The sequence below is a fragment of the Eptatretus burgeri genome, chromosome 12, assembly GCF_056783735.1.
Source record: "Eptatretus burgeri isolate ZD-2024b chromosome 12, Ebu_testis_v1, whole genome shotgun sequence".
NCBI lineage: Eukaryota > Metazoa > Chordata > Myxini > Myxiniformes > Myxinidae > Eptatretus > Eptatretus burgeri.
Genome location: NC_140972.1, coordinates 47,546,907 through 47,568,971, shown reverse-complemented (window position 1 = coordinate 47,568,971; position 22,065 = coordinate 47,546,907). Strand labels below are relative to the sequence as shown.

The 22,065-nt window shown below is 46.7% G+C and overlaps 1 protein-coding gene across 3 annotated transcripts; it reads left to right on the top strand.

The window, feature by feature from the left end:
• The first annotated feature begins 1,086 nt into the window (after nt 1–1,086).
• LOC147015552 (terminal nucleotidyltransferase 5B-like) lies at nt 1,087–7,837 on the top strand. Of its 3 annotated transcripts, none has more exons than XM_085850396.1 (3): nt 1,087–1,350; nt 1,485–2,027; nt 5,731–7,837. In XM_085850396.1, the coding sequence occupies exons 2-3, from the start codon at nt 1,509–1,511 to the stop codon at nt 7,309–7,311; spliced, it is 2,100 nt and encodes a 699-aa protein (XP_085706522.1). In that variant the 5' UTR covers nt 1,087–1,350; nt 1,485–1,508; the 3' UTR covers nt 7,312–7,837. The 3 variants fall into 3 exon arrangements, with proteins under 3 accessions (XP_085706522.1, XP_085706521.1, XP_085706523.1); XM_085850397.1 differs by having other exon boundaries at nt 1,091–1,231; XM_085850395.1 differs by having other exon boundaries at nt 1,087–2,027.
• The last annotated feature ends 14,228 nt before the right edge of the window (nt 7,838–22,065 follow it).

Genomic DNA, 22,065 nt, shown 5'->3' with positions numbered 1-22,065 from the left:
ACAGTGTAATGGAGAGGCGAAGATTTGCTTCGTCGAAAACAGGCAAAACAATCACACAGTTATTCTGTCCATACAGTGGATGATTTGTTGTCGTTCATTCATTTTTCCTGTTTGTCCAGTGTATGATTACCATGATGTCAACGTTTGCAGCATTTGTCAAAGCCTGTGGAAAAAATTTTTTTTTTGTTCTATGAGTTGAAGAGCACTTTTTTGTTGTTTTGTATTAATGCTGATTTATATTCCACAGCAATAAATGTGCAAAAAATACTTTCCTTGAACAGAAGTATATGTGGAATAGTAAGCGGTGGGAGACCAGCCTTACTCGCAATACTGCCCAAACCAATACGATACATTCTGTCGAATTATCGTTATTGTCAGACAAAATATTTCGTACACTGAAAAGACGGCATAGGTAAAAGCTTAGTAAAGAAAAATGAAGACATGAGCATTGAAGTGATGGGAAAATCAAAATGTGACGAAACGTTGCGGTTTGAGGGTTTACAAACAAAGGAGACGTTACCTGCGTCTCTCAACTCTTCATACTGTACTCAAAATAAACGTTTAACCGTGACATATTCTCCACCAAACGTTACACATCGGCCAAGCGTACACCTCCCTGTTTATTATATTCATCAGGATCGAAAACATTAAATTGTCTTCACCCATGAAAATGTAAATTCACGCCACGCGCACCATTGTGTCGCCACCGCACACGCCGCCATGTTGCTCGGCCCAGTGCATGACGCACTGCGTCCCGCGTTGCGTCGTGTTCACATATCGACTTTGACTTTCAACTAAAAATGAACATTCAATAGTCAAGATCACCCGAGAATTTATTACGCGAGTCAAAATATATCTGCGACGAGTGGGCCTACCAAGATGGCCGCTTTGTGGCGACAAATTCGCACCGCTCATAATCTCTCAAGTCTTTGTGCAGTTCATTGGGCAGGTCGGACAAGGAAATATATACATATAGATTATACTTTTACTTACACTAGCTACATATAGTTAGCACTGAAAATTAAAATGAAAGATTCCTCGACGTTTAATACACACAGCGTCGACTTTCCAAATCGGGCGTGTCGCGAGGTCACGTGACCCGAAACCGCGCTGATAAAAAGGCGACGCACGCGCTCGTGCTCGTGCTCTCGTTGAAGCGGTTCATGTAACGGGAGCGATTCAGGGTTGTTATTAGCAACCGGGTTTGATAACACGAATGTCTTGGTGATTGGTAATGATGGGGAAAACATTAATATGAACTTGTTACAAAATCGAGCACAAATTCCGTGAAACGAGTCTCAGTCGGTATTTTTTTTTCTTTCTTCTTTTTCTCCCGCAGTGGAGACTGTGGTGAGATCGTCGGTTTGAATCGTTGCTCTTCCTCCTCGGTCTTTGACTCGCTCGGTGTAAAGTTAATCGCTCTCTCTCTCTTCTGTCAACTTCCGATGTCTTCCCTCGCCCTTCCTCTTCCTCCCCTCTTCCAGACTTCCCGACCGGTCGCCTCAGTAATGGTTCAGGAATCCGCTTGTCCCAATTCTTCGTCGAAATCTCCTCCTCGGGACTCTGTCCCGCTCTCCAAGCCGCCCGCCTCGTCTCCAGCGCCCCAATCGCGACATGGTCATGGATCGTCCTCGCGATCTTCCTCTCCACAGGATCGTCGGCGGTCTCCTTCCCCGTCGCGGTCGTCGAAGCGAACTCCGTCTCCACAGCAACCTGGCTCCGATCCTCCGAGTCTCCCGTCGCATTTACAACGTCTGTCGCCCTCCCAGCTGTGCCGCCTCCATCGCCTCCTTTGTTCTCCGGTTTCCGTCCACGGTCGAGGGAACTTCCCCACGCTCTCCGTCACTCCTCACCTGCTGCTGTCGAGCGTGCGTTCCCGCCTCCTCTCCCGGCACCTCCCGGTCCACAGCGTGCGCCTCTGTGGCTCGGCGGCTGCTCACGTGCTGGACCCTGGAAATCGGTGTCTTGACTACAAGGACCTCGACCTGGTCTTCAAGATGGACCTGCATTGCGAGGAAGCGTTCCAGGTGAGCATCGATTTGTACATCATTGTTGGTGTGTGTTTGTTTTAACCCGTAGATTAATGTTCTCCCTTCCTGGGTTATCTTCCCCGAACACCCACCTCGATTTTTGGTCCATTTCTCTTTCGTTCATCAAATGAAGAGGTTGATGGTGGTGGTGGTGGTGGTGGTGGTGGTGGTGCCCCTCCAATTTCGGGCATTGATGTGTTTTGTAAAGTGATTCCTTCCATTATTATGTCTCCAAAACGGGTGAAGATATTCGAATGACGGACAGATATTACATCCATCTTTATTCGACCGTGGTGGTTATTTCTCAACATAATCACCACTGCGGTCTGTGGTGCACACGTTTTTGTCAACGTTCAAGTGGTTTTGTGATGCCGTCTCTATACAAATGTACATCTTGATAACTGAACCAGCGTTTCACGAGTCGTGATAATGTTCTCCATGAAGGTGTTCCTTAAGTTTGAGGAAGAGATTAACATCTGATGGAGCCAAGTTGGAGCTGGTTATCCTTTGTGGTGGAACTCCATTGACTGTCTTATGCTCAGGATCATAATGGTGCACCCAACTTGTCTCCAGTCATCTCATACCAGCTCCAGCGATCCCGTCCCATCTCGCGTCATCGGTCATCTCATGGCATCTCGCATCTCATCTGTCATTCCATCTCGTCTGTCATTCCACCTCCAGTCCGCATCTCTCATCTCATATCCCATCTCCAGTCCGCATCTCGTATAATCTCTCATCCCATCTCCATTCCTCATCTCATCTCCCATCTCATCTCTCATCCCATTCCATTTCCAGTCTGCATCTCATCTCTCATCCCATATCCCATCCCTTCTCCAGTCATCTCATATCTCATCCCATCCCATCCCATCTCCAGTCATATTTTCTTATCTCATCTCATCCATCCCATCCCATCTCCAGTCTCATCTCTTATCTCTCATCCCATATGCCATCCCCTTTCCAGTCTCATCTCATCTCTCGTCCCATCTCCGGTCATCCAATCTCCGGTCATCCCATCCCATACCATCCAATCCCATCTCCGGTCATCCCATCCCATACCATCGCATCCCATCCCTGGTCGTCCCATCCCATCTCCGGTCATGTCCCATCCCATCTCCGGTCGTGTCGTGTCGTCCCATCCCATCTCCGGTCGTGTCGTGTCGTCCCATCCCATCTCCAGTCATGTCGTCCCGTCCCATCCCATCCCATCTCCTGTCGTGTCATGTCGTCCCATCCCATCCCATCTCCTGTCGTGTCATGTCGTCCCGTCCCATCCCATCCCATCTCCTGTCGTGTCATGTCGTCCCGTCCCATCCCATCCCATCTCCAGTCGTGTCGTGTCGTGTCGTCCCATCCCATCTCCAGTCGTGTAGTGTCGTCCCGTCCCGTCCCATCCCATCTCCAGTCGTGTAGTGTCGTCCCGTCCCGTCCCATCCCATCTCCAGTCGTGTAGTGTCGTCCCGTCCCGTCCCATCTCCAGTCGTGTCGTCCCGTCCCATCCCATCCCATCTCCAGTCGTGTCGTCCCGTCCCATCCCATCCCATCTCCAGTCGTGTCGTCCCGTCCCATCCCATCCCATCTCCAGTCGTGTCGTCCCGTCCCATCCCATCCCATCTCCAGTCGTGTCGTCCCGTCGCATCCGATCCCATCTCCAGTCGTGTCGTCCCATCCCATCTCCAGTCGTGTCGTCCCATCCCATCTCCAGTCGTGTCGTCCCATCCCATCTCCAGTCGTGTCGTCCCATCCCATCTCCAGTCGTGTCGTCCCATCCCATCTCCAGTCGTGTCGTCCCATCCCATCTCCAGTCGTGTCGTCCCATCCCATCTCCAGTCGTGTCGTCCCATCCCATCTCCAGTCGTGTCGTCCCATCCCATCTCCAGTCGTGTCGTCCCATCCCATCTCCAGTCGTGTCGTCCCATCCCATCTCCAGTCGTGTCGTCCCATCCCATCTCCAGTCGTGTCGTCCCATCCCATCTCCAGTCGTGTCGTCCCATCCCATCTCCAGTCGTGTCGTCCCATCCCATCCTTCACATCACTCACATCGTCGTGCTGTCCTCTGCCATCTTGACTATCACAGCACTGCGACATCATATCAGAATCACAAAACTTCACACTCGGTGCTGAGAAGCACACATGTGTGGACTGTGCTTTGTTTCATTTGAATACCTTTACATGTTTTGGAGAAATAGAATAGGAGGCATTACTCTTCATGTCCTCGTAGATGTTTCAAGTTTTCGTTGTAATCTTTATCACCTTAGGCGAGTCTTGACAACCTCCTTTAACAAGGCTTTCTAATGTTTCTCAATTTGCCGAATCTCTCTCGAATGTTGTACCATATCTATCAAAAGAGTCGTGGAAGCCAAATTGAGAAATCTCTTTACTGACTGCAGCAGAAGGCTGGCATTTTACAGGTGTCTAAAGTCCAGAATCATGGGAATATTAATTTTATAATTATAATAATTGCTCAAATTGCAAGCCACTGACATGCATATCACATTCGTTTCTGATTTCATTCTTTAAATCTTCAATAGGATGTGGTCTTGTGGCTATAAACCACTGATCCCAGGTGTCTCCAAATAAATTTAAAAAAAAGTCAAGTGGCGTAATCGCTCCATGACGTCCGATCCACCTGAAATGCATCGTCTCTAAATAAATGAAAGAATTTCCTATGATTCTGGATTTTTGAAACACCCTGGATAATGCTCCCTCCCCAGCTTTTCCGCATCTTCTATTGAAGGTGATGGTGGCCCTCTTTGGGGGTGTTCACTTTGTCTTTGTGTTTATTCCAATATGTTCTGAATCGTTGGTTATGGACGTGCCTCCTTGCGGCATGCTCAGCTGCTTTCATTTAACTAACTTTATTTTTATTTTTGCGCGCGAGTCTTTAGCTTCGTCATAAACCATGGCTTTCTGTTGTCGCCATGCGTATGACGAAGGAATTTGTGGCATGAGTGCTAACTTCATCACATGGGTGTTTAATGCATCTAGCGTTCGGTCATTGTACTGATCGTCGGTACATATTGTGACTTTGTAATTCCATTTTGTTTTGGTGGCTTATAAATGTTTCCAGTGTTCGGGTTTCTTTATCCCAACACTGAAACAAGCAAACAAAAAGAACGGGGATTTTGTAATTGGGTCTGTCCCTTGTTTGTCTGTCCATCATGCTTTCATCCTCATAAACGGTCGGGCAGAAATTCACCAAACTTGGTGGAATTTACTATCACCGCATGGCAAGAAGGTGCAAGAGCAGTGTCGTGGGCCTGCCGCTGGGGTTTTCAAAAGGTCAAATCCCCCCCCAAAAAATACCTGTCAGAGGTCAAAACTGAATTTTTTTTTTTTCAACTCAAAATTTGAGATTGGGTCATTTCTGGTGCAATCTGTTGCCATCTTTCAACTTTGCTTTTGGTGGAAAGCGTGTGGATTTGTGATGGCGTGCCATCGACTTCACTCCAGTTGACCTTGCTAATTCCTTGCATCCTGTTTTTTTTGTTTTGTTTTTGTTAATCGTGTTCTTTTAATTATTCAATCATCCATTGAGTCAAGTACAGTAAAGTCTCCAAATATGTGTATTCAGTGTTGCTGTAAACATATTTCCACCAAAATTCGATATACAGTCCGAGTTTGCAGGAAAAAAATTAGTGCTGCGGTTGTTCTTGATTTACTTCTTCATGCTGTTAATATAGCTATATTTGTGTGCCTCCAGGCCGTAAAGCTTTCTGTGCTGGAATGCCTCTTGGAGTTCCTTCCATCTTCCGTGGAACGCTCTCGTCTGTCTCCTGCTACACTTTGCTCTGCCTACATCCTCAAGTTGGTGAAAGTTGCTGGTGACCATCCAGGGCTTGCTTATTCTGGGCTTGGTGCTGAAATCCATCCAGCTGAAGTTATTGGGAATGTGCCCGGTGTTAGGGCTTCAAAGTTTGCTCCCACTGTGTGTCCGGGGCCTCCTTTGGTACACGTTTCGCCGATGATGGATGAAAAATTGGTTAGTACTTTCAACATTTCAGGGCTTGATCCTGAAGTTGATTTAACCACATGTAAACCAAGGCAGTATGGTAAAGCTGCCATACCATCGGATCGCTGGTCATTGGTGTCATTGTGGAATCGTGATGGTAGGAACCTTGAATTGAAGTTTGTATCGTTTCTGAAACGTGAATTCGAATTTTCTGTTGACTCTTTCCAAATCATTCTGGACCCTTTGCTGGTGTTTTATGAATCTGACAACCACCTTGGGCACAATCTGGAAAGTTGTGACTCTGATGAGGATGGAAAAATCCATGTTGGAGAAGGTGCCGATGACTGGTGTTCAAAATGTAAAATCTGTTGCTGTGCTATTGAGCAAAACCGTGATGGACAGGGCTTTGAAGATGGAGGTGCAATGCTCAAGGAGAATGATGGGCATAGTGATTTCTCATTTCGTGCGTTTGAAGGTGGTCTGACTCAGCAAAAAAGCCAAACGGTGAATTGTGCTTTAAATTGTGAAACCACTCGGCACCATCCTCGCTGCTTCCCATCTCAATGTCAATGCAAGCATTCATCTTTCGCAAATGCCGACGACGAATCCATTGTGCGTCAGTTTCAGGAGCATGATGCTAAGGAATCTATCCAAGACGATGACTCCACGTTGTCGTCTCACTGTTTTTCTTTATCCTCTCTTCCCGGAGTCATTGCTGAGAGTCTGTATGGCAAGATATCTACTGCCCTTGACCACCTCGCAGCACGTCTCATTTGTACCCACCGCCCAGAAGAAATTCGTGGAGGTGGCCTCTTCAAATACTGTGAGCTGTTGGCACGGGGATTTAAACCAGAAAATGCAGCAGAGGCCCGACGTCTGGAACGGTACATGTGCTCCCGCTTCTTCATCGACTTCCCGACTCTTGCAACACAGGCCCAGCGTCTGTGCTCTTACCTTGCAGCACATTTTCCTCGGGAGCCAGAGCTTCGAATCACCTTTCTTGTAGCTCTGCGACGTGTTGTCGATGCCAGCACGGTGTGCCTCATGGGTTACGAGCGCCGACAAGTTCTAGATTTGCTTGGCCTAGCAGCAGCATGGGCATCTGCAGAACTGCAGAATTCCAAAATTTCCACCGGCGTTGCAAGCGACCCTCTTTCCTGCTGCTTTTACCGGTTGAACTCTCACCTGATACCATCAAGCTTTGAGAGGAATGTACAGAAAAGAGCCTCCAATCGTCATGTTTTGTATGTCATCTCTGCGTCACCCAACCAGCAGCATTGGCAGCACCTGTTCTATCCCTTGACATACCCAACATGGCTTCCCAGTAATTAGATTTTTGCCTCTTTTCCTTGTTTACCAATGAAAAGACTCTCTCTCAACCCATCCCTCCATCATTTACTGGGCCCACCCACTCTTATTCACAATGGCTGTCACCTTTCTGGAACTGACCTGCCTAACTCAAAACCACTTATCCCATATAATTTGCTCACGTTTTTTTTTTTGATCAGCTGCTCACGCTTGCCCACTGGTTCCTCTCTCAGACTTCCTTTTGGTTAATAATAATCCCCAAACATTTTGTTTTCATTCAGCAATGTTGATGTGAAGATTACATAAAGAATGAGGGAAGGATGTCTTTGGTTTTCAAATCTTACAGAAAGCTTACTCTGATATTACGGAAATGTTCGAGCACAGATCGATTCTAAGGTGTTTCATATTTTTCACGGATCTTTTGTTCTTCCGATTTCCTTGTGACTGCATTTATTTATCTTTATTTTTTCCTCATCTTTTGTAAAACTTTGCCAAGATAGATTGCAATTGAAGATGTGAAGATTATTTGAAAATAAAATCAACAAACCTATTTACTTGTTTGGTTTTGACTGCTTGTTCTTGTAAATGTTTTCTTGGTGCAGTAATATTAACTTTGAATTTCTTGAGATGCAATTCTTTAGAGGTTGTACAATTGATGCCTTTTGCTGAGATACCCAGCTACACCGTATAAATGAGTGATGCGTGAAAAGCTCGACAGTGGAAACACTCTTTTGGAATGATGAGGTAGTTCCCCTTAACGTCAGCACGTGCTCTGTAATTGTCCAATTTCTGGATTTTGTGTAATTGCATGAAAAACACCATGCTCTAACCTAATGTTGACTGATGAAGTCGAGTCAAAATTGCAATTGATAAACTTGGTTTGTCCTCTATTTCCTTTGTCCCAAAAAGCAATCATTGACTTTTCACCTATGATGTGTTTGTACTTGAAGCTTATCTTCTTTGGCCACCTTCCATGTACATATCTTGAGCCTCTGATAGGTGCTTGATGACACCTCTGATTTGCACCCATGATAAATACATATCTTGAATGATCTTTGATGTTTTTATTTTGAGTAGGGGGGGGCATGGGTTTGGGGGATGGGGGAGAGGAAATAAACATGATAAAACAATGCAGGGCCCAACAGTCCTCAGGATGATATCTCAAAACGTTATGGACGGATTCTGATGAAACTTGGTGGACAAGTTGGGTGTATGACTAGGACCAATTCATTACATTTTGCTGAGGATCTGGATGAGATAATTTTTTTTTCAAGTTAATCTTCACCATTAAGAGATGGGGCCAAAAACGATATATGCATACTATCTCAAAATGTGGACGGATGATGACAAAACTTGGATGAGTTGGGTAGGTGACAAGAACAAGCCGATTTGGTTTTGGTTCAGGTCCAGCCGATCGGTGGGAAAGAAAACGTAAACTGTTCAGCCTGATAGATGTGCCCTATCGAGTGTCGTTCTCGTTTGGCCTAGTCTTGAGGCAGCAAAGGACCATGCTTTTTCATTTATCGACAATTTTATTTTTCAGCTCACTTCTGCTTTTAGATTTTGCTTGTGTGGATCGATTGTATACCATTTCCAAACGAATCATAGCAAATTCGGGCTTGTATTACATGCGAATAGGAGGCTAACTTAAGAAAACTGATTTGATGCTCAGCCTGTGACACACCCATCACTCCGATTTTATAGTTGAGGATGGAACCCAGATTAGGTGACTCGGAGGTGGGTGTTCGACCCCTGTCATGTCGGACAATCTGGTGTCCCATCGTGAAATAAAGGGTACTTGATTTATTAATTGATACTTGGAGTTCAAATATTTCCCTTGAGCACACCTCGAAGGCTTGAACTGAATTAATCGCACTTCAACAAATATGTTTAAGTTTGACTGGCTATAGTTTATATGGACAAATAATTTCCAAATTTTGACAGAACTTAGCATTAGGTTTGTGCTTGAACTCTTAACATCGAACATTGGCCAACAAATAGCTGTACTGCATTCATCTCGAACCAACCATTGTGTTCTCATTTGAGGACCTGTGTCTCGGAGTATCAAACATTTTGGGATTGTCATGGCAAAAACCAATTTATTTCAAGATTACAAAATTGATACAGAGGGCAGGCCAGGTATGAGAGAAATGGTATTGTGCCTGTTGCCTTGTAAATTCTTATTGAACAGTAAACAACAAAAAAAAAGAAAGGCAAAGTATTGGGTGGAGAGGACATTTCTTACTGGTGGGACATTTTCAGAATATTCTCATCGAGTTGTTCCTTTAGCTCGTGTATTTTTATTTTTTCATGCTCACTGGTCATAACCACCAACGGTACAAATCAGTTGATACCCTGAGGTATGGAGTGTTGGTTGAGGACTAGATGTGTAGGAGTTGGAGGAAACGGACCATTCAACAAAATATTAGGATGACATGCCACAATCCCTCCATCCATCCATCGGGACCATACTCTGTGCAGAGCATTGGTGCTACCTAAGCAGTCTCCTTGGCTGTTGGGCACAATCCTGGACATGTTGCCACTCCGACACAGGACACAGCAAGCTGGCACTCATTTTGCCGACATCAGAAGGATGACAGGCAGAGTCAACACCAAAGGGGGATTTGAACTTCGGTTCCTAGGATCCCAAGCCCACCACCCTAACCATTAAGCCAACACCAGGCGTATGCCACAATGTTTGGAAGATAAATTATTTTGAAACTGTTCTTAACTAAACATGCACAAAAGCAACAGTTTGCAATATTCATCGCTTCATACTCTCAATGCTGAAACCAAATGTGAAATGATGTATCAAGCACGTGATTGATTTTATGATCTAGACAGATACCACTAATTTGCTGCCGATGGCTATAGAGTATAGACGTAGCAACTGTTTTTGTCATATTGGAACCAGCATGTGGTTCAACCTTGTTAACCAGTTTCAAATCGAGTGAGTTGCTAAGTGACCACGTCAGTCCCCCACCGAATCCTGCATCCAAGGTTCCGTTACGAGGTCCGGGGGGGTGGGGGGGGTGGGTGACAGCTTCTCTCTTTCGGTGCTTTCCAGCGTGCAGCTCCAGCACAATGCTTTTGGGATTCTGGTATTTCCTGTTGCTATGCCTTTGAAGACTACCCCACTTACATAACAGCTAATGATTTATGCTCCTCCCCTTTCCCATTGGTCCAAGCCCCAATTGATGGGCAGGGCTTATCCCTTTAAGGGGACCCCTTTTCCCACTTAAACTGGTGGAGATGGCTGAGTGCAGTGCTAAAAGGGCACATACATTTAGACAGAGAACAGGAAAGATTCCTTTAGTTTCGGACACCACAAATAAACATCACGAATAAACGAACAGTACATTAGATTGGTCATTAACTACGTCAGCTCATCTTGGACTTCTAGCCTATCAAACACACATCTCAATACCTTACAGACCACACAAAACAAAGCTCTTCACATCATCACATGTTGCACATTAACAGCACCCATCGAGCACTGACACACAGAGGTAAAAATGCCCAAAATCAAAAACCACTTGGACATGAGAGGTGCACACAGTTCCTTGCAACGACAAGTTCCAACCCTAATCACCCTTGCCACGACATGTACAACCACCCACAGAACCCTAGACACATTAAAGCAATGCCGCAAAGACTACAGTGACATCCTCCAAAGCATCCCCCCAATGAACAATGGAAACTACAAAACAATACATCCACACCGACACCATAAATGCAATCGACAAACTCGGCCCAAACAATATCCTCGGCCATAAACCTCTCCCATCCATGATACAGATCAACTGCTCTCCAGGTCTGATTGTGTCCACCTTGCATGCGACTCGACGACAACATTGACGATACCTGCAACCTCTGCCAAGCCGCCTCACACACAATACACATTATGAAAGACTGCGCGGTCTTGGCACCACTTTGACAAGAGCACAACATCATAGATGTGAGGGATCTCTGGGTCGCTCCTGTGAGATCGATCGGCAATCTCTGTGCTGTGGGTCCGTTGGAGCAGAACTGACCGGGTCAACACAACAGCAACACATTACATTAGTTGTTCGTGCCTGTTGTTTGTGTCCTTTATAACGTCCTTAAAAACAGGAAATTTCCTGTTTGGAATAATTTTCAATTTTGTTGGACTGCCAGGTAAGCAGACAAAGTAAAAAATATTATCTCACTCCTCTATGTGCACATGCAATTGGGACAAACTCAAAGCCAAAGTACTGTAAAACGGAAAACCTGTCTTCCTATTCACGTTCCGATTCATGTTCAAAATACAACATTCAATTTTAATAAGCTGTTCCACGATCAAAAACTGATAAGGCGGACTGATAGATGGACGGACGGTCAGACGAACGTACATGACCCAATTGTTCAACCCCGCTTTTCACTTTGCTTGTGCGGGATAACAATACCAAGACGGTTGTGTATGGATCACCACCCACTGGAATGCCATGGTATCATCTGGCATTAAATGGTTTGACAAAAGTCTACTAATTTCACTTGGCAAATGAAATAAAAGTTTCAGGTAAATTTAATTGCTGTAACTGGAATTGCAGAACTGTTAACTATGCCTACTAAGTTTGGCCACCAACACGAAGTAGTCAGAGAGGGTTAGCAATCGTGATCGACTGGTGGAATAAAATAAAAAAAAATTGTAATGGAATTTCGCCTGCCACAAAGCTAAAGGCTATTCAGAGGTGGGGCTACAAAAAAGGAAAGAACATGGATATTAAAGAGAAATAAGAAATCTATTTACATTCCTCTTGAACTGAGGTCAGTTCTGATTGATGGGGAAACAGAATGCAGGTAAAGAGTTCCAAAGTAAGGCAGTGTGGGGGAAAGAAAGTAGAGTACCTCATAGTCTTATTCCTCAGGGCAGTTAGTGTATGGATGTGAAGAAACTGCCAAATCTGTTGAGCAACTAAAAGCACGTTCAGGTGCAACAACCTGTGAGAGACCTTCAGAGCACATTCTGTGAAAATTTCTACAGAATAAGCTTAAATAAGCAACAGAGCGGCGGACTGAGATAAGTTCCAGGGATGATGCCAACTCCTGTCTCAACAGACTGGCAGCACATCGCTGAATTCTGTCAAGGAGAGATAGGTTAACGCTCCGGCTTGTCACCTAAGTATGACAACAATACTCCATGACAGGTTATATAGTGGCCTTGTATAGTTAGAGTATAGCAGCTAGAGGAAGGTATCACCAAGCATGACATCAGCAGCCAGATGTACTGCAGAGGTAGTTTTTTCAGCTGAGGTTTGAGCTGATCCTGATTGACAGTGGCACTGCCCTGGACATGGGATGGAGGAGACATGCATGGTTCCTGGGTAGGTAATATACAGTGTTGATTAATCTGCATAAATGGCTAATTGTGAAAGAATACAATCAGGCAGATATATAACAAGAACAATGTAGGGCCCAATACAAGGCCCTGAGGAACACCAGCATTAATATTATGGGCAGGGAGTTAATGTCCCTCGTGTACCACAGAGATTTGGCGATTTGCAAGGAACAATTGGGCGATGATGGAGATCAATACAAAAAATATAGATAGCCAATGGAATGTATGCCTGGTGTTGGCTTAACAGTTATGGTGGTGGCCTTGGGATCCGAGGATCTTGCTCGGCTGTTGAATTAATACCAGGTGGGGTTGACTGTCTGTCATCCTGAGGCCGGCAAAATGAGTGCCAGCTTGCTGGTATATTGTCGGAGTGGCGACCTGTCCAGGATTGTGCCCAATAGCCAAGGAGACTGCTCAGGCAGCACCAACGCTCTGCACCGAGTATGCTCCTGATGGATGGAATGGAATGGAATGGAATGTAAAAGTGTCAATCAAGTGAAAGCACATAAATCATTGTGTTGTATCCAAAATGGAGCTCTCATGGCCAAGTGGCATGAGAGGTCTTTGAATAAATACATAAACCATGAGAAGGTGGAAAAATGAAGTCTGTAGAATGTAGTAAGCCACTACAAAATATTTAAGTAATACCTCACTGTGGAGACGAGTTTCACAAGGAGCAAGCAGATCTGGAGAGTTCCATTTCAAGAATTGTATGGCAGAGAAATATTGCACCAAACCATGTTGATATTAGCATAGCAGATACTTAGTGTCTTGGACTTGGGTACCCTTGGTGGTGAGATTCTGAATGCAGGTTGAGAACAGGTTTCATCGGATTGAATAGTCATAACTCCCTCCATCACCAAAAGTAGACCGACGTTACATTTTCACCCCTGTCTCCACTACATGGCTAAAAGTATGTGGACACCTGCTTGTCCAGCATCTCATTCCAAAATAATGGGCATTAATATGTAGTTGGTTTCCCCTTTGCTGCTGCAACAGTCTCCACTCTTCTGGGAAGGCTTTCCACTAGATGTTGGGACATTGCTGTGGGAATTTGCTTCCATTCAGCCATAAGAGCATTGGTGAGGTCGGGCACTGATTTTGGGCGATTATGTCTGGCTCGCAGTATGCTGTAGCATAGCGTTAAGAATGTCATTGTATGTTGTAGCATTAAGATTTCCCTTCACTGAAGCTAAGGGGCTGAGCCGAACCATGAAAACAGCCCCAGACCATTATTCCTCCTCCACCAAACTTTACAGTTGGCACTTTGCATTCGGGAAGGTAGCGTTCTCCTGGCATCCACCAAACCCAGATTCGTCCGTGGGACTGCCAGATGGTGAAGCGTGATTCATCACTCTGGAGAACGCGTTTTCACTGCTCCAGAGTCCAATCGCAGTGAGCTTTACACCACTCCCGCCGACGCTTGGCATTGCACATGGTGATCATAGGCTTGTGTATGGCTACTCGGCCATGGAAACCCATTTCATGAAGCTCTCGACGAACAGTGCTTGTGCTGACGTTGTTTCCAGAGTCAGTCTGAAACTCGATAGTGAGCGTTGCAACCAACGACAAACGATTTTTCCGCGCGACATGCTTCAGCACTCGGCGGGCCCGTTCTGTGAGCTTGTGTGGCCTCCCACTTCGCGGCTGAGCTGTTGTTGCTCCGAGATGTTTCCGCTTCACAATAATAGCACTTACAGTTGACCGTGGCAGCTCTCGCAGGGCAGAAATTTGATGAACTGACTTGTTGGAAAGGTGGCATCCAATGACGGTGCCACGTTTAAAGTCACTGAGCTCTTCAGTACGGCCCATCTATTGCCAATGTTTGTCTGTGGAGATTGCATGGCTGTGTGCTTGATTTTATACACCTCTCAGCAATGGGTGTGGCTGAAATAGCCAAATCCACTAATCGCAATCATGTCCACATACTTTTTGCCATGTAGTGTATCTGTCTGTCCATCTGTCTGCTTCCCAACATCTTTATTCTTTGGTCCTATCACACTTTTTTCTACTTTTTCACATTTCTCTTTATTGTATCTTTTTCACATTTCTATCACATTGTAATTCTTGCTTTTTATTTTATTTTATCTCTTTTACTCTTTATTTCTCTTTATATATCTGTCTAAGAAAAATTAATTCTTGCAGAATTTTTTTCTGGAAAGCTCACTTGGCTGCACCTGGATGGGTTTGAGGGTTGTGGAGTTGCGGCTGAAACCCGAATCCTATCCCGGTTCCTCCTGATGACTCCATCTTTGCTCTTTACTTATTTGGGTTCCTTCTGATGACTCCAATGCTGTATTTGGTCTTCAGTTTCATTACTTGTGAAATCAAAGATTCACCAGTATATTGGTTGGTGTAGTCTGTTATTTTGTCTGTCTGTTTGTGTTTGTTTGTCTGTTTGTATGTGAATCGCCTACAGGTCAAATTTTTACTCTGATCTTCACAAACCTTGTTTAGCAACCACGGACACCAGCAAAAGCAACTAGAACTATGTTGTCGAGGGCACACCATCGCATATTCCCCCACGCACTGCTTTGTCCCATTAACGCGAGGTGAAATTTTATTGATTTAAAAAGCTATAAGACAATTTTTTTTAATCGACCCCATGACCCCAACCCCTCTGGCCTGGCCCCTAGGGGTCATATCAAAAATCCGAAAGTGTTGTGCACTTCCCCATACATATATCTACTATGTCCCAAAGTTTCAAGTTCCGATTTCAAACGGTGTAGGAGGAGTTACAGGGTAAGACAGACGGACGTACGGACGGACGTACGGACGGACGGCGGAGACATTCACAATATTCCCGCTTTTCTTCAAAAGTGCGGGAATAATTACACTGAGCAGGGTCCTCGCGTCCACAGCTGTGTTACCTCCTCGTTGGTATAAGTACCTGAACTATGGTCCACGCCCTCAGCATGCACCAGGTCAGGTATGGGAGCATGTGCCAGAACAGCGCGTCGCTGCGTCCACTTTCCGCTGGTACTCCAGGGGCCTCCGTCTGGCCATCCCCCAGGCAGATGCCAGGCCCATCCCCATCTCCTTGAGATGATGGTCAACCTGCTGCAACCACGAGGCATGTGGTTAGCCCACTGGCCTCCTCCACTCATGAGACTCCCTCGCTGAGAGAATCTGGTGAGCAGGATCAGCGTCAGGAAAACGATCCACATGTCCATACAGCCGCAACTGACGCTCACGGACCATGCAGGTAACAAATCTCATCCGAGTTTCTCTCAGCAACCGCTCGTTGGACACAAAATCCGACCAGCGATAGCCAAGGATTCTCCGAAGAGACCTGGTACCAAAGGAATTAAGTCTCCATCTCAGATCCTTGGTCAAAGTCCAAGTCTCGCATCCATATAGCAAGACTGGAAGTACCAAGGACCTGAAGACTCGGACTTTCGTCCTCCCGCACAGGTACCGGCAGCACCACACCCCATGATCCAGTGAATCCTGACCCCCCAGGCCCGACCCAGACGTCTATTGACCTCTGACTCGCAGCCAGCAGAGACATGAATATCACTGCCAAGGTAAGTGAATCTCTCCACGACCTCAACATCCTCACCACAAACAGGCACAGACAGGACAACAGCATCCAAGATGTCACCGGAAGCCTGGATCTTAGTTTTGACCCAAGAAACCCGTAATCCCAGCAGCTCAGACTCCTCATTCAGCACCTCGAGGGCCCCCAAAAGGATGTCTAAAGTCTCTGCAAAGATGACTGCATCATCTGCATAATCAAGGTCCGAGATCTTGACATTCCCAAACGATGTACCGCAGCTTGATCTCTCCGACATCCTCCCTAAAATCCAGTCCATACAAGTGCTGGAAAGTGTGGGGGCCAGTACACACCCCCTGACGAACTCCAGTAACAACTGGAAATAAGTCAGAGATGGTACCACCACATTTCACAGCACTCTCAGTACCAGAGTAGAGTTCAGACATCAGATCGATCAGTTTTGGTGGCACCCCACGAAGACCAAGAATCCTCCAGAGGACATCCCGATTCACTGAATCGAACGCTTTACAGAGATCAACATAGGCTGCAAGCAGCCCCTGCCGAAACTCTCGTCTGCGTTCGGTGAGGACACGAAGGGCAAGGATACGGTCAATCGTTGACCTCTTTGGTGTAAAGCCTGACTGCTCTGGACGCTGGTGCTCAAGCAGATGGTGGTGAACCCCATCAAGAATTATCCGAGCAAAGACCTTGCCCGGCACTGAGAGCAGCGTCACCCCTCGGTAGTTGTTGCAGTCTTGGCGATCACCCTTCCCTTTCCAGAGAGGGACAACAAGGCCCCTCTTCCAGTCAGTTGGGATGATGCCTGTGTTCCAGGCAGAGCACAAAACTGCATGCAACGACACGAGTGCAGTATTTCCACCAGCCTTGAGAAGTTCATCATGGATGCCACAGATCCCTGGAGCTTTGCCCCGTTTCAACTGGTTCACCACAGCCCGTGTTTCCACAAGCGAAGGTGGACCACAGTTGATTCTAGGGTCAGCATCAGGGATTGTAACACCCTTGACGTCCAACTCGACAGCTGGGGGATCAGCCTGGTACAACCGCTCAAAGTAACCGGCCCAGCGGGCCTTCACTTCAGACTCCTCTGTCAAGAGCCTACCACTCTCCGCTCGAACTGCAGTGCTCCGAGGGATGGGCTTGGATGAACGCAATGCACGAATTCCCCTGTAAGCGGGACGAGAATCACCTCTTCACAGGTGATGCTCTACCCCCTCACAGATTCCTCGCACATAGGCCTCCTTGTCCACCCTCAGTGCACGTACAGTTTTACGCCTCAGCTCCCTGAACAGCTCAGCTCTGCCATTCAACCTGGCCCTGCGACTGTGGTCAATGGTATCCAGTGCCCCTTGAGAGACAAAATTCTTCTTTGCCCTGCGGTGAGCTCCAAGACATCCACCGGCAACATCAAGGACGGTGGTCTTGAAGGCGCTCCACAACTCTTCAGGACCCCCCAAAGCACCCAGACCCCCCAAGTGTCCACTCAGCCTGTTCGCAAACTCCTCAGCTACTCTCTCATCCCTGAGCTTGGCAACATCCAGCCTAGGCTGGGATGGTACCATTCTCCAGGATTTAAGGTGCAGCTTTAGAGTTGCTACAACAAGCCTGTGGTCAGTATTGAGGAACTGAGCACTCTGGTAGACCCTGCAGTTCTGGATCATCCTCCAACGACCGTCAATGAGGACATGGTCAATCTCCTTTGCCACACCGCCAGCGTTGGAATACCAAGTCCAGCGATGAGCTTGTGGGCGCTGAAACCATGAACCAGCCACCCTAAGTCCATGACTTCTTGCAAAGTCAAGGAACTTAGTGCGATTCTGGTTCATAGTTCCTGACCCATGGGGACCAACACACACCTCATAACCATCCCTATCAGTTCCAGTCGATGCATTGAAATCCCCCAAGACGAGAAGTGTATCTCGTCTGGGGCACTGATCAACCACAGACTCGAGCGTGGTGTAGAATGCATCCTTCACGGTGAGATCACTCGCCTCAGTCGGAGCATAAACAGAGACCAGGGAAATGACACCTAAGGAGTGACGAATCCTTAATCTCATAATACGCTCGTTGACCGGTGTTACCTCTATTATCATTGGGGTCAGCTTATTGGACACAGCTACAGCAACTCCTTGGGTATGGTAACCATCAGAGCGACCAGACTAATAGTAGGTGTAACCACCCACCATTATCTCGCCGCAATCCGGTCTCCGAACCTCAGAGAGAGCTGCAATCCCGATGTCCAAACGCTTGAGCTCAGATGATAACAGAGACAGGTGATCATCCTCTCTTAGGGATAGGACATTCCAGGCACCCACCCGAAGGGACCGCCTCAGGTTAACCCAAGGAGACCGCCGTCTGGTGGACGACACCTCAGCACCACTCCGACACGCTCGCCCGCAATCTGACCCAGGGATGTTACCCCGTGGTTTCCCTCCTATCATCAAAGATCGGGGGTCCCGAAGGCTTTGCCCCAATCCCGTCATCCGGTGAGCTGCCCTGCGAAGGGAAGCTGCACAGGAGGTACTCCCACGGAGTGGGTTTTCAGATTTTTTTGCGTTTTTGCGTTTTGCGGAATGAAGGGTTTTACGGTGGCCGGAGTGCAAATCCTGCCACCAACCTCCTAATAAAAAAGTAACCCAACTGCAGGAGGACGTCCGCAGACACAGTTGGGCACTAGATATGGATGGCCGTTGGCTCATAAAGAGCTCCTCCGCCCTTTGACAGGTTTTGTTTTTAATCCTGCTGGGTGTCCATATCCAAACACCCTCCTCACCAGAAAACCTGGTTGGGGAGACCGTTTAGTCGCCGACAACACGACCATGGAACAGGTTAGTACAGGTTTACATGGTACCTGTAGCAGGTCACAGATCGAACCTGACCTGACAGCGAAGCATGCATGCACCCAAGTACTCATTACTGCTGAGCAATGGCTAACCCACCTCTGAGCACTCATCAGTACTCCTCTTTTTTCACAGCGACTTCTTCAAACCCCTTGGTCCCCGGCTCTCGCAACCTTGGTAACAAAAATACCCTCGTTACTCGCCCTTGTGGCTATTCTTGCGCCTTTCCGCCATCCGCGTGCCTTGGCGACTTGATCCCATACGCAGTGCCCCTTTATGCCGTTTCCCGACTTGGCAGTTCAACAACTCTCTGCGCAATGCCTCTGCCCTCAAACATGTGACGAGGCACTTTTATCAAAACCCAACAAGATGTTACCCGACTCAAGGAATAATAACTCCTTTATGGGTTGACGCCGGACTTTTTACCAGACGAAAACCCCAAGACTTTTATTTCACTAAATAAACAGCTATGTATATATCCTTACCTTTTAAATTTTGGTTCGGGACTGTGCAGCGTCCGCAGGGAGATGGGTAGTCTGCCTGGCGGGAACAGGTCACCCTCCAGAAGAGTTCTCTCACCTTCAGTTCCGCGGGTGTTCGCTGGCCACCAGATAGAGGCCCCCTCCTCTCCCCGGATGGAGGCTGTTGATCCCATCCTGTTATGTTTCTGTTATGGCAGTTTTTCGATCGCAGAATCGCCAATTCTGTTATGGCAGTTTTGGCCACATCAAGACAGAAAAACCTTTAGTTCAATTTAAGCTGTTTATTCAGTAAATATCAGACAGACTCGCACGACGAAGCCTAGCCTTGGGCAGTGTCTCAGGAAAAACTTAACTATACCTAGTGTATTACGAATATATATGATCCCTCCAGGGCGTGGTTGATACATCAAAATAAATTAACTGAACAAAGAGAGGTCTCTTGGAGAAACAACAGATGGAACTTTGTCAGGTCAAAAAATCACAAACACAGGATGAAAAATGGTCTGTTATCGGAGCTTGCTTATCGCCCTTATCGGAGGGTGAAAGAGTATTTGATTCCTTGCTGCTGGCCCAGATGGTCAGCAGGCAGATAAGGTTTTACAAGGTTTTTACGACAGAAGAATGTGTGTATTCTGCCTCCGACTCGCTTTCCCAGCAGATATTTATTAAATTCTTTCTCAAAGCACTAACTGAAGCGATTTGGCATTTTGCCTCATGATAAATTTAATTAACAATTCGGTTTCCCACAGTGGCCAGACATTCACAAAGCTTGACTTGACCAATGCCGATGCTCAAATGGAACTGGATGATGATTCCAGGCCCTATACATGCATGAACACTCATCGAGGACTCTACTTGTACAACAGATGCCTATTGGCATACGCTCTGCTGCACCAATCTTCCAATGCAAGATGGAGACATTATTGAAAACTGTACTAAAGACAGTCGTTTACCAGGATGACACACTAGTGACTGGCAAGTCACAACATGAACTCCTCGAGAACCTAAACAAAGTCCTCAATCAGCTGTCACAAGCTGAGTTACACACAAGGTATGAGAAGTGTACCTTGATGGCACGTGAAGTTGAATATCTGGCTCATCGAATCTCCTGCCAAGGCCTTTTGCCCTCTCCGAGCAAAGTTGAAGCAATTGCAAATGCACCAATGCCACAAAACATCTCAAAACTTCGTGCCTTCCTGGGTATGTTGACCTACTTTGGTAATTGCCTGCCTCAACTAAGCACATCGGTCGAGCCTCTGCATCTTCTTCTCAGGAAAGGCGTTGTCTGGAAATCGGAAGCTGCCCAAACAAGAGCGTTCAAAGGCCGCGAAAACCATGCTGTCCTCCTTGCCGTTACTTGTCCATTACGACCCTGCCGATGAACTTATTCTCAGTTGTGATAGCTCTTCATATGGCATTGGATGCGCGTTGTTGCAAACAAATGGAACCGGTAATCTCCAGCCTGTTGCGTATGCATCATGAACCCTATCTGACGCTGAACGTTGCTATGCTCAAGTAGAACGAGAGGTGCTTGCGTGTGTCTGAGGCACATTGAAGTTGCACCAATATGTCTTTGGAAGACATATTACCATTGAGACTGATCACAAACCCTTGTTAGGTCTCCTGGGAGAAACTGGAGCCATTCTGCCCACATCATCAGGTCATCTACAAAGTTGGGCATTGACCCTTACCAGTTATGACTATTCATTGGTTTACCGCCCGGGTAAGGAAATGTACTGTGCTGATGTGCTCAGGCGCTTACCACTTCCCGTAACCATCCCAGAACCTCCACAATCTGGCAATATCATTCATCTCATGGCTAACGTCATTCACGATGAGGTGCCCGTAACTGCTAAGCAGATTGCTTGTGCTACCGGTAGCAATCCAGATTTGTCACAAATTAAACGCTGTTTTATGTCAGGTGATTGGACGTCACTATCAGAAGGGGTGAAACCATACCTAATCCGGAAGGATGGGCTCTCCATTGATGCAGACTGCCTGCTTTGGGGTAGCAGAGTGATAATTCTGCCAAAACTCCGCAATGCTCATCCAGGCATTGTCACCATGAGGTGATTGTCCAAGCCCATGTTTGGTGGCCTGGTTTGGACAGTGACATTGAGTCCAGTGCACGTCATTGTTACACTTGTTAAGCCCATGCCAAGACACCGCCACAGTCTCCATTGGCCATGTGGTCGTGGCCATCAAAACCATGGTCCAGACTACACCGACCATGCTGGTCCATTTCAAGGGAAGCTTTTCCTTATCGTAGTTGATTCTCACTCCAAATGGAATGAAGCTCTCGTGGTGCCATCATCATCCTCTGCTGCAGCCATTGAAGCTCGACGTCCCATGTTCACACAACATGGTATTCCAAACTCCATTGCATCAGATAATGAATGTCATTTACGAGTTCAGTTTCAGAACTTTTGCCAAATGAACGGCATTAAGCACGACACATCTGCCCTCTACAAACCTGCCAGTAATGGTCAAGCCGACCGTGCTGTTCAGATCATCAAGAATGGTCTAAGCCGCGTCAAGGAAGGCTCCATTCAATCTCATCGAGCTCGTGTGTTACTCAACTAC

Excerpts from the sequence above, each read along its gene's own strand:
- LOC147015552 (XM_085850395.1), top strand. The coding sequence starts at position 1,446 with ATGTCTTCCCTCGCCCTTCCTCTTCCTCCCCTCTTCCAGACTTCCCGA. Across the intron at positions 2,028-5,730 it reads ATTGCGAGGAAGCGTTCCAG|GCCGTAAAGCTTTCTGTGCT; the intron begins GTGAGCATCGAT and ends GTGTGCCTCCAG.